The sequence below is a fragment of the Meriones unguiculatus genome, chromosome 15 (genome assembly GCF_030254825.1).
Source record: "Meriones unguiculatus strain TT.TT164.6M chromosome 15, Bangor_MerUng_6.1, whole genome shotgun sequence".
NCBI lineage: Eukaryota > Metazoa > Chordata > Mammalia > Rodentia > Muridae > Meriones > Meriones unguiculatus.
Window position 1 is genome coordinate 59200607 of NC_083362.1, and position 25707 is coordinate 59226313.

Here is a 25707-nt window from a genome sequence, read left to right on the forward strand (position 1 = left end):
TTCTCAACCCCATCTGGCTTCTGTAAATTGAGGTGAAAAATAAAGAAACAAATCTTACTAGCAAATTGCTTCGTACCTGCCTGCCAAAGAAGACGTAGCCTTCCTCACCACAGATACTATACCACCGAGGTGTAACAATGTAACAATCTGCTTCAGGGATGTGAGACACTGGGTATGGAGGAAGTTGGCCAGCTTCTGCCCACTAGTCCGGCCTACTTCACAGAGCTATCTGTACCTGTAGGTAAATTAACCACTTCCACAAACCTTCCTGGAGCTTCAGAAGGAGGCCAACAAGGACAAACCCTCAAGAACAGGCATGGTGGGACATGCCTTTCAATCCCAGCGTGCTTGGGAAACTGAGGCAGAATGGTACTAAGCCTGAAGCAAGCTTGAGAGATTTTTCAGGCCAGCCTGGACTACATAAAAAGACAAGTCTGCAAAATAAAAAAAAAAAGGACAATGGCTGTTGAGATGGCCCAACAGGTAGAAGTGCTTGCTGGCAAACCTGATGACCTGAGTTTGATCCCTGGAACACACATACAAGAAAGTGAGAACAAATTCCTGAAATCTGTTCTATACCCTCCCACACACACACACCCCATCCAAATAATAAAGGTAATAAAAAAAGAAAGAACAAAATAAAAGAGTAAGGGAAAGCAGTCAAGGCATTACATCCTTATACACGGGCCCAACACACAGAATTCCAGTACAAAAAGCTCCGTTTCCTTTCTGTGGGAAGACAGAAGGGGGAGGCTTGGACGGACACCGGCCTGTTGGGTTACATACCAAACGCCACCACTGAGTGGTTTTCATCAGCTCGGAGCGTCAACTGCATCTACACTATATGGACGAGAAGACGGGTCAGCTTGGGAGCTGTGCAGCGCATTAGCGATGGACTTGGAGGTGAGCGCCAGTGTTGGTGGGGACTTAGAGAAGCTGAAAGTCTTCTTCCCCACAGGTGGGGATGTAAAACGGTGCAGGTGCTGTGCAAAATGGCACAGCACCTCCTCAGAACACAAAAACGCAGGATTCCCTGTCCGCCGACGAACTAAAAGCCAAGATTCTCAAAAGATCTGGGTGCACTTGTGTTCACGGTTATCATTCATAAAAGCCAAAGGTAGAAGTGAGGATTGTGTCTCTGACGGGTGGATAACAATGCTTGGTACCCGAAGAGAACGCAGACCATACTCAGACTTCAGATAGAGGAAGAGCCCCACACTTGCTACAGCTTGGATGACTGCTGACGACGCTGGGCAAAGGGAACAGTTCACAAACCCAGGGTGCTGTTCTTCAGGTGCTGTCCACCTTGGTTTGACACATGGTCTCTCAACGGCCTGGAATTCAGTACCCTAGACTGGAACTGAGTAGCCTAGACGAGCCCTAGGATCTGGCTGTCCCCACTCACTACTGCTGGGATTACAAGCATCTGCCAGCGCCTCTGGCTTTTTTAAAAATGTCTTTCAATCAGAATATACAGCCTGAAAAATTGTTTGCAATAATTTTTTCTCTCATTTATTTATTTTTTGGGGGGGAGGGATTTCAGGTGCCATGCCACGCATATGAACAGGTATCAATCATGTGGATTCCACATGCGTAAGGTGCTAAAAGTAGACAAATTCATAGAGATTTCATATGAAAAGCTGCCAAAGGAAGAAGAGTTTTACTAGCCGTTATTTAATGGTAGGAGAGTTAATTTTTTTTTTTTTTCTAGACACTGATGGCGGAATAGCTGCTTAAATGCCCCTGAACAGGACATTCAAGGCAGTTTATAAATGGGCTGAGAGATATATAAATTGCCAAACTTGAGTTTAATCCCCAAACTCACTCCAACAGGTTGTCCTGTGACTCTACAAATGTTCTGGTTTTTTGTTGTTTGTTTGTTTGTTTGTCTGAGACAAGGTTTCTCTATGCAGCCTTGGCTGTCCTAGACTCATTTTGTAGACCAGGCTGGTCCTGAACTCACAGAGATCCACCTGCCTCTGCCTCCCAGGGTGCTAGAACTTACAGGCACGTGCCCCGAGGGTGTTGTTTTAAACAACATAAACCGTCTGGGTGTGAGGGTACACGCCTGTAATGCCAACAATCAGGAGGAAGAGGAAGGAGCCAACCACCTCCTCCAAGTAGTCCTCGCACAGGCACACGCACCCCCTCCCCCACACACCCCATAAAAAGATAAAGAAACAAAAGAATTTAAGTCAGGAGTGGTGGCAGATGCTTGCAATCCCAGCGCTAGTGAGGGGGACAGGCAGACCCTAGGGCTAGTGAGCCACCAGTCCTAGTCCACTTAATCCCAGGCCGATGAGAGACTGTACCAAAAGCACCTGAGGTGGTCATCTGGCCTCCATAGGCACACTCAAATAAATTGCATACACACAGACATCTATTTAGAAGGAGAGGGAATAATCAAATGGTAAGTTTTCTTATGTGTATTTTACCACAATTAAAAGAAAAAAAGAAAGAAAAAAAGGTGGTCTATGTCTCAGCTGGTCTAGGAAAGTCTCAATTTATATGCTTGGCCACACTAGATATTAGACTCTTTTCTCCCTAGTTAACACTTGGTGACTGTGATTCAACTTGAAAACAAATAGCATAAATGCTTTACGGTTGAATAAGGTGTCACCTAATTAGAACACGGCGACAATACACCTCTTACCCTCAAAGCTGTGCAATTCCAAAGCCATGATCTTCGACGTTAGGCATGCTACCACACATGTAACGACATCCTTGTCCTCTGTCCCACTCACATCTTCCTTGCCCTTGTTTTTTTGCCTCAACTCAGCTAGTTCACATGGCTTGCGCAGACTCGTAAAACAAAAAAATGCCGAGTATGTTAATGTTGACCTCTGGTAATAATTATCCTTTTTAAAGTAAGGCAAACAAACAGAATGTGAGCTGCTGTAGTTCAGGGACTGTTCCATCTGGAAATATGCCACAGTACTAGGGGCCTGTCACCCTGCATAGCCCCACAATGACCGAAGTCGTTCTGTGATCTGCTGTCCAGGGCGTGTTCCCGTGAACATACAGACTCCACTGCCTACTGACAGCACCAAGTCAACATACACCCAGGCAACTTTGGCTTTCACAAAAAAGCAGCCCAGAAAGTTTTCCCAAACTTAACTGGAGAGACCGGAAGGGTGTTTCTGATCAGACAGGCTTCTGGGTCACAGCCCCGAGCTGGGACCCCAGTTATCCCTCCCATTTCCTCCGACCCTCTGAGATGACTCAAAGTTTCCTGAGCACACCTTTGAAACTCCTCCTCCCTAAGCTTCCGAGAACTCTGTGCCTGTCAGGACAGCACACCACGCTGCCTGGCACAGGGCACCGTACTTCATGAATACTATGACCTAGAAAACGGGCAAGACCCCTGGCCCCTAGGATCCGATGCTTTCTGAATCCCCCTCTAACTCACCTAAATCCAAATGGTTACTAGTGAAGTAAAATAAAAAACTGAAGGCACTGGGGGCTTCGGACTTGGCTCCCGCTCAGCACACTTGCCTGGGGTACAAGGCCAGAGTGCCTCAAAAATGAACAAAAAAGATGCATTCCTCGGTGATTGAGTTATCTGAATCCACCCCCCCCAAAAGGGGGGCATTTGGAAGGATCCAGAATTACCTGGGGAACCGCTTATACTTCCCACTTGCAATCCTGTTGCCAACACTAGCCAATGTTCACCCGTTTGTAAGCAATCACGTGGCCCCGAAAGGGTGACATTTGCCCAGCTCTGGAGACCTGCTAGAGCACTGATACAGAGCCCAACTGGAACGCCCAAGTCTCCCCGGATGCCTCAGAGACCCTCCATGTGGCTGGTCTGTGATCAGGTTGGCCCTCTCTTCTCTGTCTCTGCAAATATCCCAATCGTCTACACTTCTGCTGTTACCTTCTGGATTAAGGACATGATAGTTCCAGCGCTAGAAATAGCCCCAACGAAAGCCAGGTACTATTTTAAACATTACAGGAACTGTGTGCTATGCCTGGCAACAGGGTACCAGAACCTAGTCCTGACAGTATGACTTTGTCTTTGCAATTAAATATATATATATATATATATATATATATATATATATATATATATATACACCAATAATATTTAGCTGTTCCCCTGGGGTTTGGCGTGATGCAGCTCCTACCACAAACTTGTATTCCAGCCACACAAGCATCTGGTGACCAAGGGGCACCTGCAGATGTGTAAATATGCCTGAGTGACAAGTTGGCGGGTTCCTGTCATGACAACTACATACGTTTTTGATCACGTGATTACTTATAAGCTCTGAAAGTAAGCACAGAATTTCTGTCATACCTTATGCAGTAAAAAGTATTTAAGAGTGTTGGTAAGAACGGTCTGACGTTTAACGTGCATTTTCTTAATCAAAAGTGTCAAATCTGAGCTGGGGACACAGCACAGTGACAGAACACCTGCCTAGACTGACTCCTAGCACTGCGGAATTAATCCCGGCTTTAAACTTAACAGCTTTGTGGCCTTTCTTAAGTTGCTTAGAATGGAAGCAATAGCAGTACTTATTTATCGAGTTGTACAAGGGCATCCTAATACACAAAAATTGAGAACAGTAGTGCTAAACACTGTCATCATCGTCATCATCATCATCATCATCATCATTATTATTATTTTGGACAAAACCACTATACTTACTATCGTTTTACAAATGGATAGATCATTAACAATTATTAAGCTCCTTAGGACACAGTATTATGTAAAACAGAAGCAGTTTAATGAGCAAGAACATGCAGATAAGGATTTATTGACTTGAATATGAGACTGTTGGCTATTTCTTAGCCAAACAGGAAGCACTTCACAGCACCATTCAAAGAATCGCCTTTCACCACTTGCAGGGCTGTTACGGTGTCGTTTCTCCTGCTGGACGTATGGTTTCCAGTGGCGCTTAAAGGTTTGCATGAAAGCAAGAGAATTCTGTCTGTGAGAGTCAAACAATGTTACTCTTCACACTTTTTTTTTTGACAACCACAGGTTAAATCTGGAGGCTTTTCTTCACCGTGTATCTTCTCTTCTGCATGCTTTTCCATCGGGAGTCGGCCATCACGGTATGTAGTCTCCCCCAGCAGCCCCAGATTTAATGCAGAGACTGTGGCTAGCACAATCTGAAACTATTCTTCATTACTCAGAGACTCCTAAACTTGAATGTTGCCAAGCCTTTGGTGCTGGTGTTACTCAAGGAGAAACACTGTTCAGGTCCCTTAATGTACTCTTTGAGCCTCCACACGATACATTCAGAAATTACCTAGCATTCCTTTATCAGGGGGGATTTTTCTTTCAAAACCCAAATCCTCTGTTTTATTAAAACGTGTACCAAAGTTATCCCCTCTGAGCAAGGAAATCGCATCATGAGAAGTATGTAATTTTTCAGACTTAAAATGCCATCTTACTGGCTTTCTAACTTCATCTTCACAAAAACAGTGGTAAGTCCATTGTACAATCACCCCGCACAAAGTGACGCTGGTAAGCAGTGGTGGCTCCATTCTCCATGTCCTCACGTGCCAGCAATCTGCTAACATTTTGTTTAGCTGGCAAACTTTCTAATGCGAGTTCTTTTCAAATCTGGCTACTTTGCCAGGTGTGGTGGTGCATGCCTGTAATCCCAACACTCCGGGAGGCAGAGGCAGGCGGATCTCTGTGAGTTCGAGGACAGCCTAGTCTACAACTGAGTCCAGGACAGCCAAGACTATACAGAGAAACCCTGTCTCGAAAAATTAAATAAATAACTACACACACACACACACACACACACACACACACACACACACAAATCTCGCTATTTTATATGTTAATTTTTTTTCAGTTTTACTCTCAAAAGCAAAAGTTCCAACATTTTAGGGCCTACATTCTGAGCAGGACAGAAAGCCTACAGCTCAGCAATTGTGCCCATAAAAGTAGCATGAGTTCCTAATACCATTCCAGATGCTGGGTGGGGGAGGAGAACCGCATCATTCATTGATGTTACAACCTCTTCCCTGGGGATATCTCAGATTGCAACCTCCATTCTGGTCCCTCAAGTATTCTTCCTAGTTTCCACTTACATTTTATTTTATTTTATTCTGTGCATGAGTGTTTTGCCTGCATGTACATACATGCACCATGCAGGTGCCTGGCGCCCATGGAGGCCAGAAGAGGACTTCAGATCCCCTGGAACTGGAGTTTCAAACAGTTGTGAGCCACCATGTGGGTGCTGGGAAAAGAACCCCAAGTCCTCTAGAAGAGCAGCCAGGACTGTTAACCACTGAGCCATCTCTCCAGCCCCCTATATTCCATTTTAGATGCATACATTGTGACCCAGGCATGCAACTCCTTAAAAAAAAAAAAAAAAAAGGTCCTACAATCTATCTAGATGTCAACTGCAGCACGGCTTCTAATAGGAAAGGAAGAATTACCCTCAACAGCAATAAGGACTGACTGAATAAACAGTGGTAAATCCACACAACAGAATACCGGGAAGTCTCCAAAAGCAGTAACGACAATGTAAGCATACAGAAACGGGAATGTATCCGGAAAACATTAAGCAGGACCAAAAGCAAGGTGCAGAAGACTGTGTGATCTATAGGCCAATCTGTGAGAAATGAATAATGTATATAATTTCACTTCAATTTTTGAAAGAAAATGCAAGCACTTTTTATTAATCGTATTACTTTATGCTTTTTTTTTTTTTTTAAAGAAAGGGAAGCCCGGTGAGCAGATACTTCAAATCATGTCATGTGTAGTAACTGTGAAATCTTCACGTTATTTATATGGTTATCTGTCTTAGATAACCATCTGAGAGTGAAGCTTGATATCGTTCTTGAGCAAGAATAAAAAAAAAAAAACAAAGGAAACGAAACAAATCGCTCCAGGTGGCCCTTCCACACCTGGCTCTCTTCAGAAGCTGCACCTGGGAAGAGACTGTTCTGTGGTTCCTGTTGCCTCCTGAACTGTCATTTCAAAAGCGGACAGACGCAAGGAAGACAGGGAGAGAGACAAGAGCTCCTCCCAGGACTGCTGCAGAGCTCAGCTGCCAACAACCCCCTTGCGCAGCGGCTCCCAACCTTCCGAATGCGGCAGCCCATTAACACGGTTCCTCATGTCATGGTGACCCCCCACAAACGTAAGATCATTCTTGTTGCTACTTCGTAACTGCACTTTTGGATCATAATGTGAATATATGTGTTTTCTGACGGTCTTCGGCGACCCCTGTAAAAGGGTCGTTCAGCCCCCAAGGGGTCTCGACCCACAGGTTGAGAACCGCTGCCCTCGTGAGCTGCACCATCTGCTTCTCCGTCAGGGATCCGGAAAACACCACCTTTCCTCATCCCAACTCTAACCAAAGGCAACCGAAACACGCCAAAACCGAAGCACCAAAACACATTCACTTCTAAATTAGTTACCCCTAAACGCCGGGCAGGGCAAATGCAGGCGGAGCTCTGTAAGTCCCAGGCCGGCCTGGCCTACATAGCAAATTCCTGGTCAGTCTGGGCTACACTGTGAGGCCCTGTCTCAAAAAAACCAAATCAAAATAGATAAACAGATAAGACAGTTGTTGCTAACACACCCCAGTGGGACTTTCTCAGAGCTTCTAACTCCCCTTACTCTCGACAACCATAAAGCGCAGAACCATACGGTCAGTGTGTGTTTGCTGTGGCTGTCTACTCAGCAAGCCAGAAACACAGGAGGGGGGCAGCCTCAGCTGCGCGACCTAAAAACTATCCTAGATAATACTCTGATAGCGAAAGAATGGAGGAACCATGATCTTCTTTGCTACCCTTACTCACAGATTCTTCTCCTTTTCACGTTCTACTGTCCCTGTGCTACTCCTTAGTCTTTAGGAGTATTAAAGCTTTACTGTAAAAACTGTGCTGTCTGATTGACACACACAGTTTAAGAACCTTTAAACATGGAAGTTTGCTCTCTCTTTCTCTTTCTCTCTCTCTCTCTCTCTCTCTCTCTCTCTCTCTCTCTCTCTCTCTCACACACACACACACACACACCACTGATTCAGGTCCCAACAACTCAGAACTAGAAAGAAAAGAGATGGATGATTTAAGATCCCAAGTCACCCCCTCACTGCTCTTCAACAGCACTGCCTTACCTGTAATGTGTACTGTTAAGGTAAAAATTAAGGATGGGTCTTATCATGGTATCAAGCAAGTCTACCAAGACTAACTAACCATAATTAACCAGTACGAATGCATGCTGCTAAAACTATGTCTTTCATTTCACAGAACTCAGATGTAGAGTGACTCCCTACTACCAAGCAGGATGAGGCAGAATGATTTCTTAAGCTCAAGGGTTCAAGATCATCCTGGACCACACTGGCTGACCCTGTAGTCGTGCTTCGTTCTTTACTTCCAGTTGGTCTTCTTGCAATTACCATTTCTTTTTAGTGTGTGTGTGTGTGTGTGTGTGTGTGTAAATCAGAGGACAAGCTCCAGCCATCAGTCCCTGTTTCTACCTCGTTTAAAACAAGGTCTTTCTTGCTGTCCAGGCGAGCCGGCTTGTGGGTTTCTGGCAATTCTCCTGTCTCTGTCTGCTCTCTCCCAGGAGGGGCACACTAGGATTACAGACTCATGTGCTAATGAAGCAGACTTCTTTATGGCTTCTGCGGGCCCTAACTCAGGTCACTGGACTTACACAGGAAGCACTTTCCTGAGCCATCTCTCCAGCCTTCTTCTTACCTTTTGAGACAGGACTTCTCAATGAACCCGAGCTCACTAATTCAGCTGGACTGACTGAGCCAGGGACTCTCCTATGCACTGAGATTACAGGCACGTGCTGCCATGCCCAGTTCTAGGGTATCAAACTTGGGGCCTCATGCTTGCACAACAGACTCCATCCTCACAGCCAACCCCCACCCCAACCCTGTAACAGCCACTCTTATTGCCTCATACCAGTTGCACACAGTACCATGTCAGAAGCACTTACCTCTGAGTCTTTGGTCTGCTGGTTACGAATGACGATCAGATTGTACAAGATCCTGTCATCATCCGCCTCTGTATGGGACACATCATGAGGCATGCTCCATAAATTCTTTTCATCCTCCCTCTCCAGAGTGGCTCCAAATGAGGAATATGGATTATTACTACTGTGAAATAAAAGAAAGCATAAGGATTGTTATATATGTACATTATATATTATATGCCATATATATGCATAATATTACATACTGTACATGTATCTTACAAATATGTAACTTATCCATAACAAAAAGGTCTGAGTTATTCTTTTTTTTTTTGAGTTATTCTTAATAATTAAGCGTAAACACAATACAAACTTACTTTAAAAATTAATTACTTTTAAAATAGCCCAAAAGGGATAGGAAGATGGGTGTAATTCCTACACACACACACACACACACACACACACAAGCCTAGGGCTGGAGAAATGACTCAGCGGCTAGGAGCACTAGCTGGAGGAGGACCCTGGGTTCAGATCATAAGGCAGCTCACAACCATCTGTAACTCCCGTTCCATCTAATACCCTTTCTGGCTTCTGTGGAACCAGGAACACTTTGTGGTGCAAAGACATATATATATATATATATATATATATATATATATATATATATATATATATGCAAACAGAAGACTCATATGCATAACAAGAAAAAAAATGGTTTGTTTTTATTTTATGTGCATTGCTGCTTTGCCTGCATGCATATCTGTGTGGCAGCTTTAGATGCCCTGGAGTGGGAGTTATAGACAGTTTTGAGCTGCTATGGGAGTGCTGGGAATTGAACCTAGGTCCTCTGGAAGAGCAGCCAGTGCTCTTAACTGCTGAGCCATCTCGCTAACCCCAAGAAAACCCTAAGTACCAAATATACCCAAATACTTTCAGTGATCAAGGAAACAGGGCGCATGCCTATAATCCCAGCCCTCAGGGAGGCAGAGGCAGGCAGATCTCTGTGAGTTCAAGGCCAGCCTGGTCCATAAAGCAAGTCCAGGACAGCCAAGTCTACACAGAGAAACTGTGTCTTGAAAAACCAAAAACAGACAAACAAACAAAACAAACACTCAATTATCAAGGACTAAGAATTTCAGTTGTAGGGTGGGGATTAAAACACTTCCTGGCTGGACGGATATCTCAGCAGTTATGCGCAGTGGCTGCTCTTCCAGAGGACCCAGGTTCAATTCCAAGCATCTGCATGGAGGTTCACAACCATCTGTAACTCCAGTTCTAGGGGATCTGACACCCTCTTTTGGCTTCAAAGGGTTCCAGTCACACACGTGCAAACTGGCAAAATACCCATACACATTTTTCTTAATTGGGGCCAGGTGTAGTGATGTACACCTTTGAACCCAGCACTGGGGAGGCAGAGGCAGGTTGACCTCGATGCATTTGAGGCTAACCTGGTCTGCCGAGCAAGTTCCAGGCTAGCAAACCAACGAACAAAAACAACCAAACAAACACTGTACAAGGCTAAGGACCAGAGGTCAAACCCCCAGAACCCAAAGCTAGGTGTCTGGCAGCCCACCGCACTCCACATACATGTGTGCCTATATGCGTACACACACATACAGTACATACAGATACATGAAAAAAAGCTCAGTTGCCTTGTTTTGTACTCATTTCACGAATCTTCCTTTATTAGGCGTACCCATGTTTGGCCTCGGGGAGGCTGGTGATGGAGCATCACACACCGAGGCATGCCTGAGCACAGCCCCAGTTAACCCCTGAGGGACAGGACAAGCGGGGCCACATGGGCGCCACTCACTTCATCTAATAACATGCAGGAAGGGTGACTACACCTTAATCACGGGACTCAGTAAAACTGGCGGCGCATGGACCTGGCTCCTGTCCTCTGGTGCTCACTAGAACCAAGAATGGGAAATTACTGCTGGATGACCACATGGCTCTCTAATTAAAAGCTATGATGAGTGCTGTAAAGGGGCCATGTGAGAACGCATCTAGGATGGTAACAGAAGATCCTTGCGGCAGCAGACATCGGGCAGGCGTGACCAAGAAACCATGCTAGAACCGTAAGGAGGCAGGTAACAACAGAGGTGCCAGCAAGGGAGGCTTCTGAGGAACCTCAGTGGGTACGTTGGAAGAAAGCAAGCTGGAGAGGAAGCTCGGGCCAAGAGACACATGGCCCCGTGGGTCACGCACCTGTTATTTTTCTAGGGTTTTACTCCTGAGTGAAGGCAGGATTGTGATGCTTAAAAAAAAATTCTACTCGGGAAGTGTGGGGAATGCTTGAGAGACAGCAGGAGAGGATTCAAGAGATTTTTTTTTAAACTATGCAATTGAGGAGCTGACCCAGGTTCGAATCCCAGCACCCACATGGAGGTTCAACACCCCCTCAAGCACCTGTACATATGGTCACAGACACACATGAAGGCAAAACACACATACACATCACTTTTTTTAAAAAAATCTAAAAAATGTTTTTAAAAAGAGGAAGGAGAAAACAAAGATGTAATTAAGGTGTGTGGGGCCCCGTTTTCATCCCGAGCACCAGAATAAACGCATATGCCCATACATAAGCAATTTAGATAACTCAAGTGAGAGACAACAGGATTTGGATGACAGCTTGGAGCTGACGAAGTTTGCCACCCATGACCGTGTGCAGCAGAATTAGGGTGTCGGAGCTGACCTCAGTGGGAGAGGGGCTGCAAGGAGGGAAGGGGGTCAGAGCCATTCTGAGCTCCAACTTATTTACCTGGATACAGACAGAGACCATTCTGAGGCAGAACTAAAAGGCCCAGTGCACATGGGACAGCAATCACATGTAGTGTGTAACACGAGGGTGTGGCAAATGAAAACACACAGAAGACATCCATAAAAACAGGCGGTAGTTGGGAAGGAGGGACGAGAGTGATGAGAGTAAATGGGAAGGCTGAAGGCAAATGCCCAAGACGCCCACAAACATGACGCACTTGGAAGTTGGCACCAAGGAAATCTCACAACAGGAAGTAAGAACCAGTCACCAGACTGGGAATCAGCAGAGCTGCCCAGCAAGAGAGGTGCCCTGGGGCTAGAGGGAGGGGGTGCAGACCAGGCGGTCAATCAAGTCCTGAGACTTAGGAAAGACAGCCAGGACCCACACAAGAAAACCAGGGCAAAAGGTGAGGAGGAAAGGCCAGTCAGAGGCTAGCCACCTGACCCAGCATAGGACCAAGACACTGAGTACTGAACAGTGGTGGTAAAATCCCAGGCTACAGCCAGGCGGTGGTGGCACTCACCTTTAATCCCAGCACTTAGAGGCACAGGCAGGCAGATCTCTAAGTTCAATGTCAGTCTGGTGTACAGAGTGAGTTCCAGGACAGCCAGGGCTACACAGAGAAACCCTGTCTTGGAAAACCAGAGAGAAAGAGAAAGAGAGGCCAATGAAGGGGGTGCTCTGTGCATACAGGCTTCAAAAAGTATGCTGAGGGGCTGGAGAGATGGCTTAACGGCAGTGATTAAGAGCACTAACTACTCTTCCAGAGGACCCGGGTTCAATTCCCAGCACCCACATGACAGCTCACAACTGTCTGTAACTTTGATCCAGGGGCTCTGACACCCTCATACAAACACATGTAGAGGTAGAACACCGATGTACATAAGATAAGAAATAGACAAATAATTAAAAATATTTTTAAAAAATAATAAGCATGCTGAACTCAATCACTCATTCAAACCTTCACTCAGTTATTTATCAAAACCACTGATAAATACCAGAGTGTTTTGTATGTTGTGGAAATAGGATGTTGTCTCTGCCCTTACAATGAACTACGATTTACAGCACAAAATGCCATAAGAGCAGAGAGGGCGAAGTGTTCAATTCCATGAAAGGATAAGGAAGCTCTAGAGTTTTTATGGAGATGACACCAGCCTTTCACCCAAAGGAGGATCGAGGGCAAAGTGTCATGGTGGAAAACCAGTTCAAGAAAGGACAGCGCGTGTCAACAGCTGGGGAACCTCTAGCTCTAGTGAGCATATGCCACAGCGCTGCGGTGACGTGTGGTAAAGAAGCGAGGGCAGTTTGATGTCAGGCTTCACGAAGACAGTGCTAGTCTAGGCTTTTGTCACGTGAACTGTGACAGGTCAGATCACAGGATTGTAGAGAGCGGTAACTCTGAAAAAGGAATAAGGAAGTTGCTCGGCTGGGAGTGCTGTCACAACCAACTGTCACGTGAATGAGGAGGGGTGTGCGTCTTAGTCGCTGTTCTGTTGCTGTGAGGAGACTCCATGACCAAGGCAGCTCTTACAAAAGAGCATTCCACTGGGGGCCCCTGCTTACGGCTTCAGAGGCTTGTTCCGTTACCATCGTGGCAGAGGAGCATGGTGGCAATAAGCCAGCTTCTTTGCCTAACTAGCTCTTGCAACCTATATGCCACTAGGGCACCACGGATTCAACAAGGGTTCGCTTATGCCAGCCCTCCCGTTATACAGCCACCTGGGACAGGAAGGGTTAAGTGCACTATCCCCCTTGAGAGCTAAGGCCTAAACTTCTCCTAAGGCCTAAATTTCTCCAAGGAAAAGCTGACATCCCTCCTGAGTGACTGTCGGAACAAGCACTGAGAGACTGCTTTTGCCCATTAGCACTGACCCTTCTTGGACCCATGGATGACCCATGGGTAGCCAAGAAAGGGATAAAGCTTGGTGTGTCTGCCTTCTGTTTGCATTTGCCTCCTTTGTCTTAAAGGGTTTGATCAGACTCTTGTCTCAGTCTGCACGTGGCATGCTAATCCTTTAAGGAGTGTCTGTTGAAAACCTGGTAACATAAAGTTGATTAACACTAAATTTACCTAGCCTCTCTCATCCCTCTTCAAAACCAAAAGCATGGAGATAAGATAACTAAGGTATTTTCCAGGCTGGTGAGACATCCAGCTGTCAGCTTGTTACAACATCCTGCTCTGGATCCCCTGGAGTCCAGACTAGAAATTTCATGTGTTCCCTAGACTTGTAGCCACATGGATCCCAGGAACACTGATGCCCTGCTCACACACCACCTCACAATGAGATCATCCAATAAGTGGGATCAATTACCAGTGACAGTAACTGAGCACCCTTTGCCCTAAGGCAGGGCAATCATCCATCTCACAGGGACTGAATCAGCGAGCATTCTCTCTCTCCCTCTCTGTCCCTCCCTGGAAGTTAGCCCATGGAGAGCCTCAAGCTCTGCCTTCTCAATGATCCTCAGGAGGCAATGGGAAGCAGGAAAAGGTCCGTGGGGTGCTGCCCTGAGTGAACACAGCCTCTCCAGGGGCGTCCGTCAGTGGCCCCCACCCTCCTGAGACCACTCATCTCTGCAGAGTCACATCTGCCTACCCCAATGTCCCCCTACTGGGACCCAAGTGGCCATGTTCTTCAGTACTAATAAGTCTTCCTTACAAGTAGAGGGAAGGTGGAGTCCTGCCTCTAAATAAGTCATTATTCTAGCGATAACTGTCAAAAGAATGGTCAAGGGGCTGGAGAGAGAGCTCAGCGGGGAAAGTAGTTGTCTTTGTAGGATGGGTAAGGTACTTTTGTAATTCCAGCCTAGCCTACTGTTGAGCTCTCTCTCTCTCTTACACACACACACACACACACACACACACACACACACACATGCACAGTTAAGAAAGAACCACGGACGTGAGTTCTTTGAGGTGTGAGCTCTAGAAGTATATGTCTGACCAGCAACTGAGGCTTCAGTCTTGATCATCCCAGACTTCTCCTGGATGACTCCAGCTACGACATCAATCTACCTTTACTCTGAAAGCAACCACGAGTGACCTGACTAAAAAAGCAGAAAGCAAATAACCCGAGGAAGAGCAACCTGGAAGCCACTGGGAGCCCCAGACTAGGAAGTGAGCAGGTGTGTGAAGTGAACTGAGAGTGGGCTCCTGGGCCTCAGGAGGACACGTGAAGGAAGGGGGCTTCCAGCCAGCAGCTTCTCCCTCTTGCTCCTCACATAGTAACCAAGTCTAAAAGGTTTTAAAGTGCAAGTGGCCTCTTTGCCCCTGGCCACCATCTGCTGATATTAAATATTTAATGAACCCCAGGCATCTGAGAAGCTGCCCGGCTGTTACAAGCTGTGCAGGGGAAGGCCTTGCACTTCACCCTAATCTCACCTCAGGGCATAAGACCCAAACTGATGGGGAGTCTTCTTTCAACGCGTCTTAAGTAAAAGTCTGCCTGAGGACTCGGCTGCAAAGGGCCTGTCAGCATGAAAGCCATGTACAGAGAAAGTCTGGGATTCCAAAAGCACTGCCAAGAACCCCATGTAAAAAGATTTTGAAAAGACACAGAAAATACCACGCCTACACAGATGGCTATGGCTGCTGGCCAGAGGTGCCAATGGCCTCGCTGCTCTGCTCCTGGGCCTTGGGTCAGCAATGGCTGATATTAGACTGAAGCTGTGAGCAGAGAAGGGAGCAAATCCTGAGGTTAGAAAGAAGACCCCAGGAAGCTGTATAATTCTTCCTTTCTCTCTCTCTCTCTGCCCATGGCCTCCTTATCCAGCCCCCAACTAGGACCTGGCCAGCCCCTCACACTGGCACTTCCCTATGAAGGAGCAGGGGACTCTACAGGTCCCTCCCTCTTTACCCAGCCCCTCCCTTCTCCTGTCTTCTCTCTCCCTTTTGCCCTGTCCCCCTCCATTTCCTTCCCTTCTTTCTTTCATTCCTCTGTCCTTTCTTCACTTCTTCTATAACTGGCTTTTTAATTTTCTTTCATAAAAACCTACTTGACCCACTGTTACCAAAGCTGGTTTATGCCTTTAATCCCAGCAGTCTGGGAGGCAGAGGCGGACAGAGCTCTTGTGAGCACGCCTCTTCAGCTCTATCCTTTCTCTTTCTACATATCTAATTCGTAAATCTTGTTATATTTACTGTCTGTTGTGTCCTTTGCTTACCACCATCAGAGGACACACGAGGACCAGGTCCAGCCATCGTGTTTGCTCAATGGTTTATTTCAGTGTTTAACATAGTACCTAGCACACAACAGATAGTAAATATTTGCTGAATTACTGAGCATTTGATTTCCAAATTCACGGGGCTCCAAAAAGAGATGAGACTGGCAGCTATGTCACTGGGCTCCAAAAACAAAACAAAACAAAAACCTGTTCACATTGTTCAGCTGATTAAATTGATGAAAATCAGACTTAAGAGTCTTGTGGGAGGGACAGATGATAAGCACATGTGTTTCTGTCAGATGATAGCCAGGACTATGAAGAAATACACAGAGAGGTTCTGAAAGAGGGGATGAGCAGGGTTAGACATGGCGGGGGCGGGGGCGGGGGGACTGTCTGATAAAACGACTGAGTAGAGATCCGAATAAAGTGAGAGCTATCTATGCAGGAAAAGAGAAAAAGAATATTCTAGGCAGAGAGGGTGAGAGTCACAGAGGCCCTGTTTAGCATCTCTACAGAACCAGGAAAGGGCCACAGGAAAGGCTGAATAATTCTGTGGTCTGTGCTGACCTTAGAAACATGCTTAATAGTATTAAACTGGGGACCACTCTCAAGTCCGCTGGTAGAAAGAACGAGTGTAATAGAATACACCTTGCAACCTGGAGGGGACAGGAGCTCTACAAGGAGAGCAACAGAACTGAAAAATCTGAAAAGACCCAGGGGTCTTTTCTGAGACTGATACTCCAACCATGGACCATGCATGGAGATAACCTAGAACCCCTGCACAGATGTAGCCCATGGCAACTCGGTCTCCAAGAGGGTTCCCTAGTAATGGGAACAGGGATTGTCTCTGACATGAACTCAGTGGCTGGCTCTTTGATCACCTCCCCCTGAAGGGGGAGGTGAAGAAGCCTTACCAGGTCACAGAGGAGGACAATGCAGCCAGTCCTGATGAGACCTGATATGCTAGGGTCAGGTGGAAGGGAAGGAGGACCTCCCCTATCAGTGGACTTGGGGAGAGGAATGGGAGGAGATGAGGGAAGGAGAGTGGAATTGGGAAGGGATGAGGGAGGGGCAACAGCTGGGATACAAAGTGAATAAACTGTAATTAATATAAAAATAAAATAACTTAAAAAAATACTCCTTGCAGCAGGAAGAACCACAACAGGGGAGAAAAGTAAAACATGTGGGAACACACGAGGTTTGGCCCCAAGTGTGTGAAGTTTAAAGGCAAAAGTAGGCTGTATCTTTAAGGTGTACAGAGAGGTGGTAAGGCTGTAAAGAAATACAAGGAAATGGCTTTGATGAAAGTCTAGATAGGTTCCGGGAGGGGATGTGAGGCTACCAACATCCACCTCTTGCCTTAAGCAGTGGTTTACAGGAGTGTGCCCTATACAGTTCGTTATACGGAACACCTTTTGTCTGTGATATCTCTGAAACATACACATATTAGAGTGTCTAGAAAACTAAGATGAGCAGGGCACTGTGGCACACGCCTTTAAACCCAGCGCTCGGAGGGCAGAGGTAGACGGATCTCTGTGAGTTCGAGGACAACCTGAGCTACACAGTGAGTTCCAAGACAGCAAGGGCTACATAAAGAGACCCTGTCTCACAGGGTCTCACATGGCAGTCGGGCCATGACTGAGATCTGAATAACATGAGAACTATCAGCTCGGGAAGCCAGAGAAAGAATGTTCTAGGCAGAGAGAGCAAGACATAGGAGGGCAGATGACTGTCTTTTTACACAAACGTGTAGTGATGTAGTCACTTCAAGACATTTAGAAAGTTCCAGGAAACCTAGATCATAAAGTACAAGAGGAAGAAATGTCACCTTCTAGGGACCTTCCAGTGTCACATGACCTACTGAGACAGGTCACAAAAGGAGAACCGGGATGCTGCTGTGGGTTACCAGGGAAGAAAACCATTAAAAGTCTTCCTTGTGAGCGCTGGAGAGGTGGCTCAGCAGTTAAGAACACCGACTGCTGTTCCAGAGACCGGCTTCAGTTCCCCTCACCCACGAGGTAGCTTAGAACCACCTGCAACTCCAGATCCAGAACAAATGATGTTCTCCTCTGGCCCCCAGGGCAAGAGCCAAGCGCATGATACATTCATGCAGAGGAAACTCCCACACACTAAGATGGAGGTAGCTGGGCAGTGGTGGTACACGCCTTTGATTCTGCCACTTGGGTAATATGCCTCTAATCCCAGTACTTGGAAGGCCAAGGCAGGAGGATCCTCACCAGTTTTGGGTAAGCCCAACCTACACAAAAAGTTTGAGGGCAGCCAGAGTTATATTGTAAGAGTGCGTCAATAACAAACAAACAAAAACAGTCCTGTAGATAGTGAATGGCTGACCCCTGCGTCCCTGCTCCAGGATTAGCCCCATATTTTCCAGCTTTGCTCTAGGTCTCAAGAAGGTAAACGTGCCAGCCCTAGGACAGGATTCGTGGATCCAGGCTCCGCCCTGCAGCGGGATCCTTCGTCTCTATCGGCTGACTCTTGTGACTCCCTCTCTGGCAAGCGCTATGGCTGAACTTAGCCTGTGGTGCAGAGGTTGGGGTCAAGATGTGTCAACCATTTAAATCTGCTGAGACCTGCCTCTGCAAATCCAACAGTACGCTGCAATGGGAAAATTGGGCCATCTGGACCGCAGGCTGAGAGCTCTCACCAACATCAACACACGTGCCAACTTTTTGTAAGGCCTTCTAAGGGTGAATGTCAAAGGTCACATGAGTCCAGCCTGTAAAGTGAAAAACTCTGACCACATAAGAAGTGATACACTAGTCAGGCTCGGGGGCACACACCTGTAATCCCAGCACTTGGGGAGGCAGAGGCAGTTGGATCTCTGTGAGTTCGAGGCCAGCCTAGTTTACAAAGCGAGTCCAGGACAGTCAAGGCTACACAGAGAAACCATGTCTCAAAAAACAACAAGTAACAAAACCTAAGCAGAGGATGACCCCCTTCAAATGTCCTGAGCCCTGCCTCACCCCCATCCTTCCTCTACACATTGCAAGCTCATCTCTAGCCTCAGTACAGGGAAAGGGAAAGGGCCTGAGGGATTCTGGTCCCCGGGGCTACCACCATTCTAGGGAAGTCTCATACTCAAAACACAATTTCTAGCACACAGTAAAGAAGCAGCTAGAGATGCGTAACCCCTGGCATCCTGGAATGGTTCCATTCTCTCAGTGACCCCAAAATTTAACAAGACGTGAAAGCCATGACTATGCATGCCTTTCCGAAAGTCCCTGAAGCTCTTTATGCCTGTTTCTTCAACTGACAGGTGGAGAGGTTAGTATGTTGATCCACATTATCCACAGAACCCATAGGTAAAAAAGAATTTCCCACGCACTAAAATTTACCTATAGCCCTAAAATTGGTACTAAAATTAATAGATTTAAGGTCATACGTGGGCAGGCACAGAGCAATGAAAGCTCAGGCAAACATTCCCGGTTGAGGTTGGCCTGCTCTTCTTGTTTAGGCTGGCAGCAAATGTCCTTTTTGTAATATACATAACTCAATCAACAATATACATAACTCAATCAACTCAAAGGTTATGCAAGTCTACCCTGTAAAATGAAGCATTTTATTGTGGCACCTTTTGCATTTTTTTTTTTTTTTTTTACTTTTTACTGGTGATCTGCTATTTAGAATGTGGTACTGAAATGTGACAATGCAAGCGGATGGGGTTGGGAGGTGGCTCCGTTGGTGTGGTACTTATCTCAAATGCACAAATCCCCGGGTTACATCCCCAGCACCGGATAAACTAGGTCTGGTGGTATGGGGCTATAATCTTAGCGCTTGGAAGGTACAGGCAAGAGGATCAAAAGTTCAAGGTCATCCTCAGCAAGTTTGAGATCGGCCTGGGTTATATAAGACCTTGTGTATATGCTAGGTGCTATGGCACATGCCTGTAATCCCAGCACTCAGGGAGGCAAAGGTAGGCGGATCTCTGTGAGTCTGAGACCAGCCTGATCTACAAAGTGGGTCCAGGACAGCCAAGGCTACACAGAGAAATCCTGTCTCAAAATACAAACAACAACAAAAAGACCCTGTGTATATAACATAATAAATGAAAGACATGTGCTAAGTAAACTCTGTTCACACATGACATACAGCAGCCATTCCCCATGAGTTCAAGGTTAATGACCAACAGTGAGGTGCCATTCAACAGGAATACATTAAATAAAAACGTGTTGACCAGCTACTCATTGGGTGTTTAAGGTAACTGCATAGAATCTGACTAGCAACTATGCCTCATAGGTTAGGGCAATAGTCAACTAACATTTCCAAGGCCCTTTCCATGGTTCCTGCTACACCAGGAGTATGAAGGACAACCTATGAAAGGCAAGCTCAGGGAAGATGAAACGTCAGCAGTAGGATGGCTCAGACTATGTCTACATGGCCTGAGGGGCATTCAGAGAAATTCCATCCCTTCCTAAGACATTAAAACAAGCTCTTGGTGGACACAGAATAATTATCTAAAGCAAAACTGAGATCTCATTTATTTTCCATAATTGGCATCCAGGTGCTGCAGAAAAACGGAGTGCTTCGTTTCTTCTCTGTGAGAGCATCTCTGTGCGCCCACCTGTGAGCATCGTGAAGCGGCAGGTGGGTGCTTGGAACAAGGAGGGAGCAGGATATTTGCAAGCTTCTGTGTCCACTCAAGCGGCTTAAGAGAGAAGCATCGACAGTTGACAATTTAAACCAGGCTTGCCTACGGTACAGGCCTGTAATCCCAGCTGCCCAGGACCCTTGAGGCTGGAGGACCACAGTTAAAGGCCTGCCTGGACCACAGAAGAACTTAAGCACGCCTGGTGCTTTCTGCTTCTTTTGCCTTTGAACACCCAGACAATGCCAGTGATGTGTCTCACAATGATGGTGCTGCTTCTCAGTTCCAGACAATGAAGGCGGAGGAGTGAGAATCCCACTTCCCTGAGAAGACACCAAGCAACGCTCAGGAGAGATGCTGTTTTGTGTGGCATTACACCACATGTTCTATCTTGGCCTCTTCCAAAGCCAAAACACTGATATCAGAGGACTTGGGTCTCTCTCTCTTTGCCTAACAGTGTCTGCAACTAGGGGTCTGGAGCTACAGTTGATACTCAGGTGGATTTTTACATAGCAAGGGCATGCTTTTCTAAGAGATACAGAAAAACCAAGTTACAAATGTGAAATCAAAAGGCAATGCTTTGGATGGCCAAGGCTGTCGTCCACTGGTAAGAGTGCTTACCTGGCCGTGGGATGGTGATACACACCTTTGATCCCAGCACTCAGGAGGCAGAGGCAGGTAGATCACTGTGAGTTTGAGGCCAGCCTGGTCTACGAAGCTAGGCTAGGGCAGCCAGTGCTACAAAGCGAAACCCTGTCTTGAAGAAAAAAATCAAAAAAAAGTGCTTACTTTGCCCTAGGTTTGATCAATGTACCAAAACAAAGAGGAAACCTTAGCTCACTCATTTTTCAAAAACACTCTATATAGTGAATTTAAGTGTTCCCACAAAAGTTATAGCCAAGTGCTAATCCCCAGGAACTGTGAATGAGACCTTGAATAGAAATACAGGTTTTAAGGTGTTGTAAGTTAAAGGATCTTGAGTTGAGGTCATCCTGGGTTTCAGGGATGTCCCTAAACTCAATGACCAGGTCCTCCTAAGTAAGAGAAGGACATTTGAGGTTCAAAAGAAAGAAGCATGGACAACAGAGGAAGAGAGTGAACTGTGCTGCCGCCAGTCAGGAAACACCAGGAACCCCCAAAGCTGCGATCAGCAAGAAATGACTTGCCCTACTAATCCTTAGATTCTTAGATTCTTAGATCCTTAGATTCCAGCGTTTCTCCACCTTCCTAACTCTTCAACCCTCTAGTACAGTCCCTCGTGTTGCGCTGATCCCACAACCATAAAATTATTTTCATTGCTGCATTGTAACTATAATTTTGCCACTGCTGTGGATCGTCATGTAAATATTTTTTGGAGCTAAAGGGTTGCCAAAGGGGTCGCAGATTGAGAACCACTGCCCTAAAGTGTTCTGAGCGAGCATGGCCCCACGGACACCTTGATTTCAGAATAACAGACATGGAGAACTGCAAAGGAACTCATTTCTGTGGCTGGAAGCCACCACATCGCTGCTGTGACAGTCCTGATCGGTACCTCTCCTTTCTTTTCTTTTTTGTTGTTTTTCAAGACAGAGTTTCTCTGTGTAGCATTGGCTGTCCTAGACTCACTTTGTAGACCAGGCTGACCTCGCACTCAGAGATCTACCTGCCTCTGCCTCCCTGGGTGCTGGGATTACAGGCATGCGCCACCACACCTGGCTCCCACTTGTTTCTTATAATTAGTAACATGAATTGTTGAGCCAACCCACTTGAAGTGATTCAGCACGTGAGAGACTGATGGCCGATGATGCAACCCTTTCAAAACAGCCCATTTGCCTTGTTGCTCTCGCCTCAGTGCCATGAAATCCTTCTTGTGAAGGCTAATCCAATAGCTTTTTACCCTACTTTAGGGATGTGATCAGTGTGGGGAACAGTGGCACACAGAACCTAAAACTTATACGGATGGTTGATACGATCTGTGAGTCAGTACTTACGAGACTTCCACCCCACTGGCAGTGGGCAGTGAGTACATGATCCAAAGAAACCTTTGCTTTCTTTCAGACTGTAACCTGGGCTAAGATCAGGCCGTAAGTCCTTTCTCCAGGCCTGGGTTGTTCTTACACTGTCTTGTATTAGCAATGTCTACTTTAGGGGCAAAGGGTTGAGGGGTAGAGCACTTGGCTAGTATACACAAGGCACTGAGTTCCATCCCCAGCACTGGGAGGGAAAGAAAGAAAGAAAAAGAAAGAAAAAAAGAGGAGGGAGAAGGAAGGGAGAGAAAGAAGAAAGGATGGGAAAAAGGAAGGGAGGAAAAAGGAAGGAGGAAGGGAGGGAGGGACAGAGGGAAAGGAGAGAGGATGCTTCTTCCACTGTGAGTTTCAAGGCAGCCCTGGGAAGCTGAAGAGCTGAACAAAACATCTGGCTTCACACTTTCTGAGTCTTCAGGCTTCTTCCCAATACCACAGCCTCAGGTTGCACAGATGTGAGTTAACATCCTGCAACAACCTTTCCAGGTCACAATTAAAGGCTGATCTCATTTTATAGACGAAACCAAGGCCCAAAGAGAGGCCTCCCAAATCTCACAGCGGCCTGAAAGCTAAGGCCGAGACTCTGGTCTCCAACCCCACACTATGCTTGCTCATGGGGGGTCCTAAAAATGAAAGGGTGGCTGGAGAGACGGCTCGTTTCCTAGACAGGTGTAAGGACCTGAGTTCAGATCCCCACCATCCACACAGTCAAGCATGATGGAACATACCCACAATTCCAGCAGGAAGGGAAGGAGAAAGAGACCAAGATGGCAGAAGCCACGGCAGTGATATCTAATAACAGTTAGAGCATATTAATATTACTTCTAGAAAGTATTTGTCCGTTTCTACAAGGCAAGGCCTAGAAAGTGTGTGACCTCTTACACGCAGAGGACGGAGATCAGCCTCTGGTGTTTTTCCTCAGACAATGCCACCTCGCTTTTTGAGACATGGTCTCTCACTGATCCAGAGCTGATCTAGTAAGCTTTAAGGATCTTGATTATCTCCACCTCTTCAGCTAGTAGGACTCCCCAGTTCTGGGACTGCAAGCATACCCTATCATGTGTGTGCACACACTTTTTTACATGTATGCTGCAGATAAACTCAGGCCCTCATGCCTGCAAGACAAGCCCTTTACCAACTGAGTGTTCTCTCCAGCCGGTACAGACAGGCTTTGAACCAGACAGACACAGATTCTGTTCCATGTGAATGTTCTTTCTTTATCAGACAAGGTCTGGTATATCCCAGGCTGAACCTGAACTCACTATATAACCGAGGCTGACCCTGAACTTTATGTGTTTGTGTGCGTGCGTGTGCATGTGCATGTGCATGTGTGTGTGCGTGTGCATGTGCGTGTGTGTGTGTGTGTGTGTGTGTGTGTGTGTGTGTCATAAACTCACTGTGTCACACTGGCTGACCTGGAACTCTCTATATAGACCAGGCAGGCCTCAAACCCACAGAGATCCACCCACCTCTGCCATGGAGTCCTGGGATTAAAAGTGTGTATCACCATATCCCAAAGACCTTGACCTTCCTGTCCTCCTGCTTCCACTTACCATACCTCCCAAGTACCATATTTACAGGTGCATGTCATCCAAATGTTTTGTTTTCTTCCTTAAAATTTATTTAAGCTGAGTGGTGGTGCCACATGCCTTTAATCCCAGCACTCAGTAGGCAGAGGCAGGCAGAACTCAGGCGAGCCCAAGGTCAGCCTGGTCTACACAGTAAGTTCCAGGACAGCCAGGCTAAAACAGAAAAAAAAAAAAAAAACACCTGTCTCAGGGGAAAAAGTATTTATTTTGTTTTATATGTGTGGGTGTTTTGACTGTGTGTATGGCTGTGTGCCATGTTTGTGCCTGGTTCCGTTGGGAGCCAGATGAGAGCATCAGATCCCTTGTAACTGGAGTCACAGACAGTTGTGAGCCACCATTCAGGTGTTAGGAACCAAACTCAAGTCCGTTCAGAAGGGCAGCCATGCTCTCAACTGCGGAGCCATCTCTCCAGCCCCACACCTGGCTTTCAAATACAGCCTCCCTTATTAGTTATAACCTTGAATTTATTACTTAATTTCTTAGCGCTCAGGACTCCTCATTTATAAATAGATAAGATCTATCCCTTTTGGTCACAGTGACAATTAAACAACAATATATGCAAAGAAATATTGCTTATGCGAGAGCCTGAATGCAATCTGTACCTTGAACAGATCTCACTCAGAGGTCACCTTTGGAGGTAAGATGATGTACATTTTAAAAAATAAACTAGGGGCTGGAGAGAGAGTTCATGGGGTAAAGTACTTGTCATGCAAATGTGAGAACTACAGTTTGCATCCTCAGCACCCACATAAATAAATGCCAGGTGGCCATAGTCATCCTCCTGTAATTCCAGCTCAGGATGCAGAGACAGGGAATCCCCTAAGCAAACTGGCTAGCTAGCAAGCTCTGAATTCGAGAGATACCCCTTCCCCCCAACATATAGGCAATCAAAAAGACATCTGACAGCCAGGCAGTGGTGGTACACACCTTTAATCTCAGCAGAGGCAAAGGCATCTTGTGAGGCCAGCCTCGTCTGCAGAGTGGGTTCTAAAAACATGACACCTGACATCAACCCCAGGCCTCTGTACACACACACATGTACCCCTGCACATGTGATCATGCATACACACGTGCATGCATGTCCATATCACACACTTAAACATGCAATAATAATGAAGCTAAAACAACCAATTCGAACCAGATCTTCTGATGACTTGGGTAGAAAAGAACACACCTTCTGAAGTGGTTATATCAAAATGGTTCCACAATATCACTAAGACCACATGACACATACTCATATGCTCAGAAGAATAACAATGAAAATTAATACTAATTAAAATTTATGGAGCATTTACTATGCTGTCAGACACTATATTAAGCACTTGGCACGGATGACCTCCTCTCCTTTCTCCCTGCAATCCTTTGAAGCATGTACTATCATCACCCTTAACAAATATATGAGGAAACCGTGGCACAAATAATCTTAATATAGCTTAGGGCCAGTCACCCACTTACATGACTCATCCCAGGTAGCCAGATTCATCAATACTTTGCTATGCTGCTCCAACTGACTATACATGTCTTTTTAGATGGGTGCTTGTGTTTAAACTTCTGTAGCCAAGGCTGCTTTGAACACCTGATTCTCTCTTCCACCATCCAAGTACTGAGATTATAGGCCTGCCCCACCATAGGGGCTAACCTAATCTCCAAATAAATAAATAAGTCACAAAATTCATGGACTTTCATAC

The 25707-nt window shown here is 46.2% G+C and overlaps 1 protein-coding gene across 2 annotated transcripts in view; it reads right to left on the minus strand.

The window, feature by feature from the left end:
• The window catches only part of Mreg (melanoregulin), a 54953-nt gene that overhangs the window by 27404 nt on the left and 1842 nt on the right, over nucleotides 1-25707 (minus strand). The window contains exon 2 of one of the 2 annotated variants that reach the window (XM_021645381.2): nucleotides 8924-9080. In XM_021645381.2, coding sequence (XP_021501056.1) covers nucleotides 8924-9080 — 157 coding nt within the window. Of the gene's footprint in view, nucleotides 1-8923; nucleotides 9084-25707 lie in introns of both variants that reach the window. The other variant, XM_021645380.2, reaches the window with a different exon arrangement.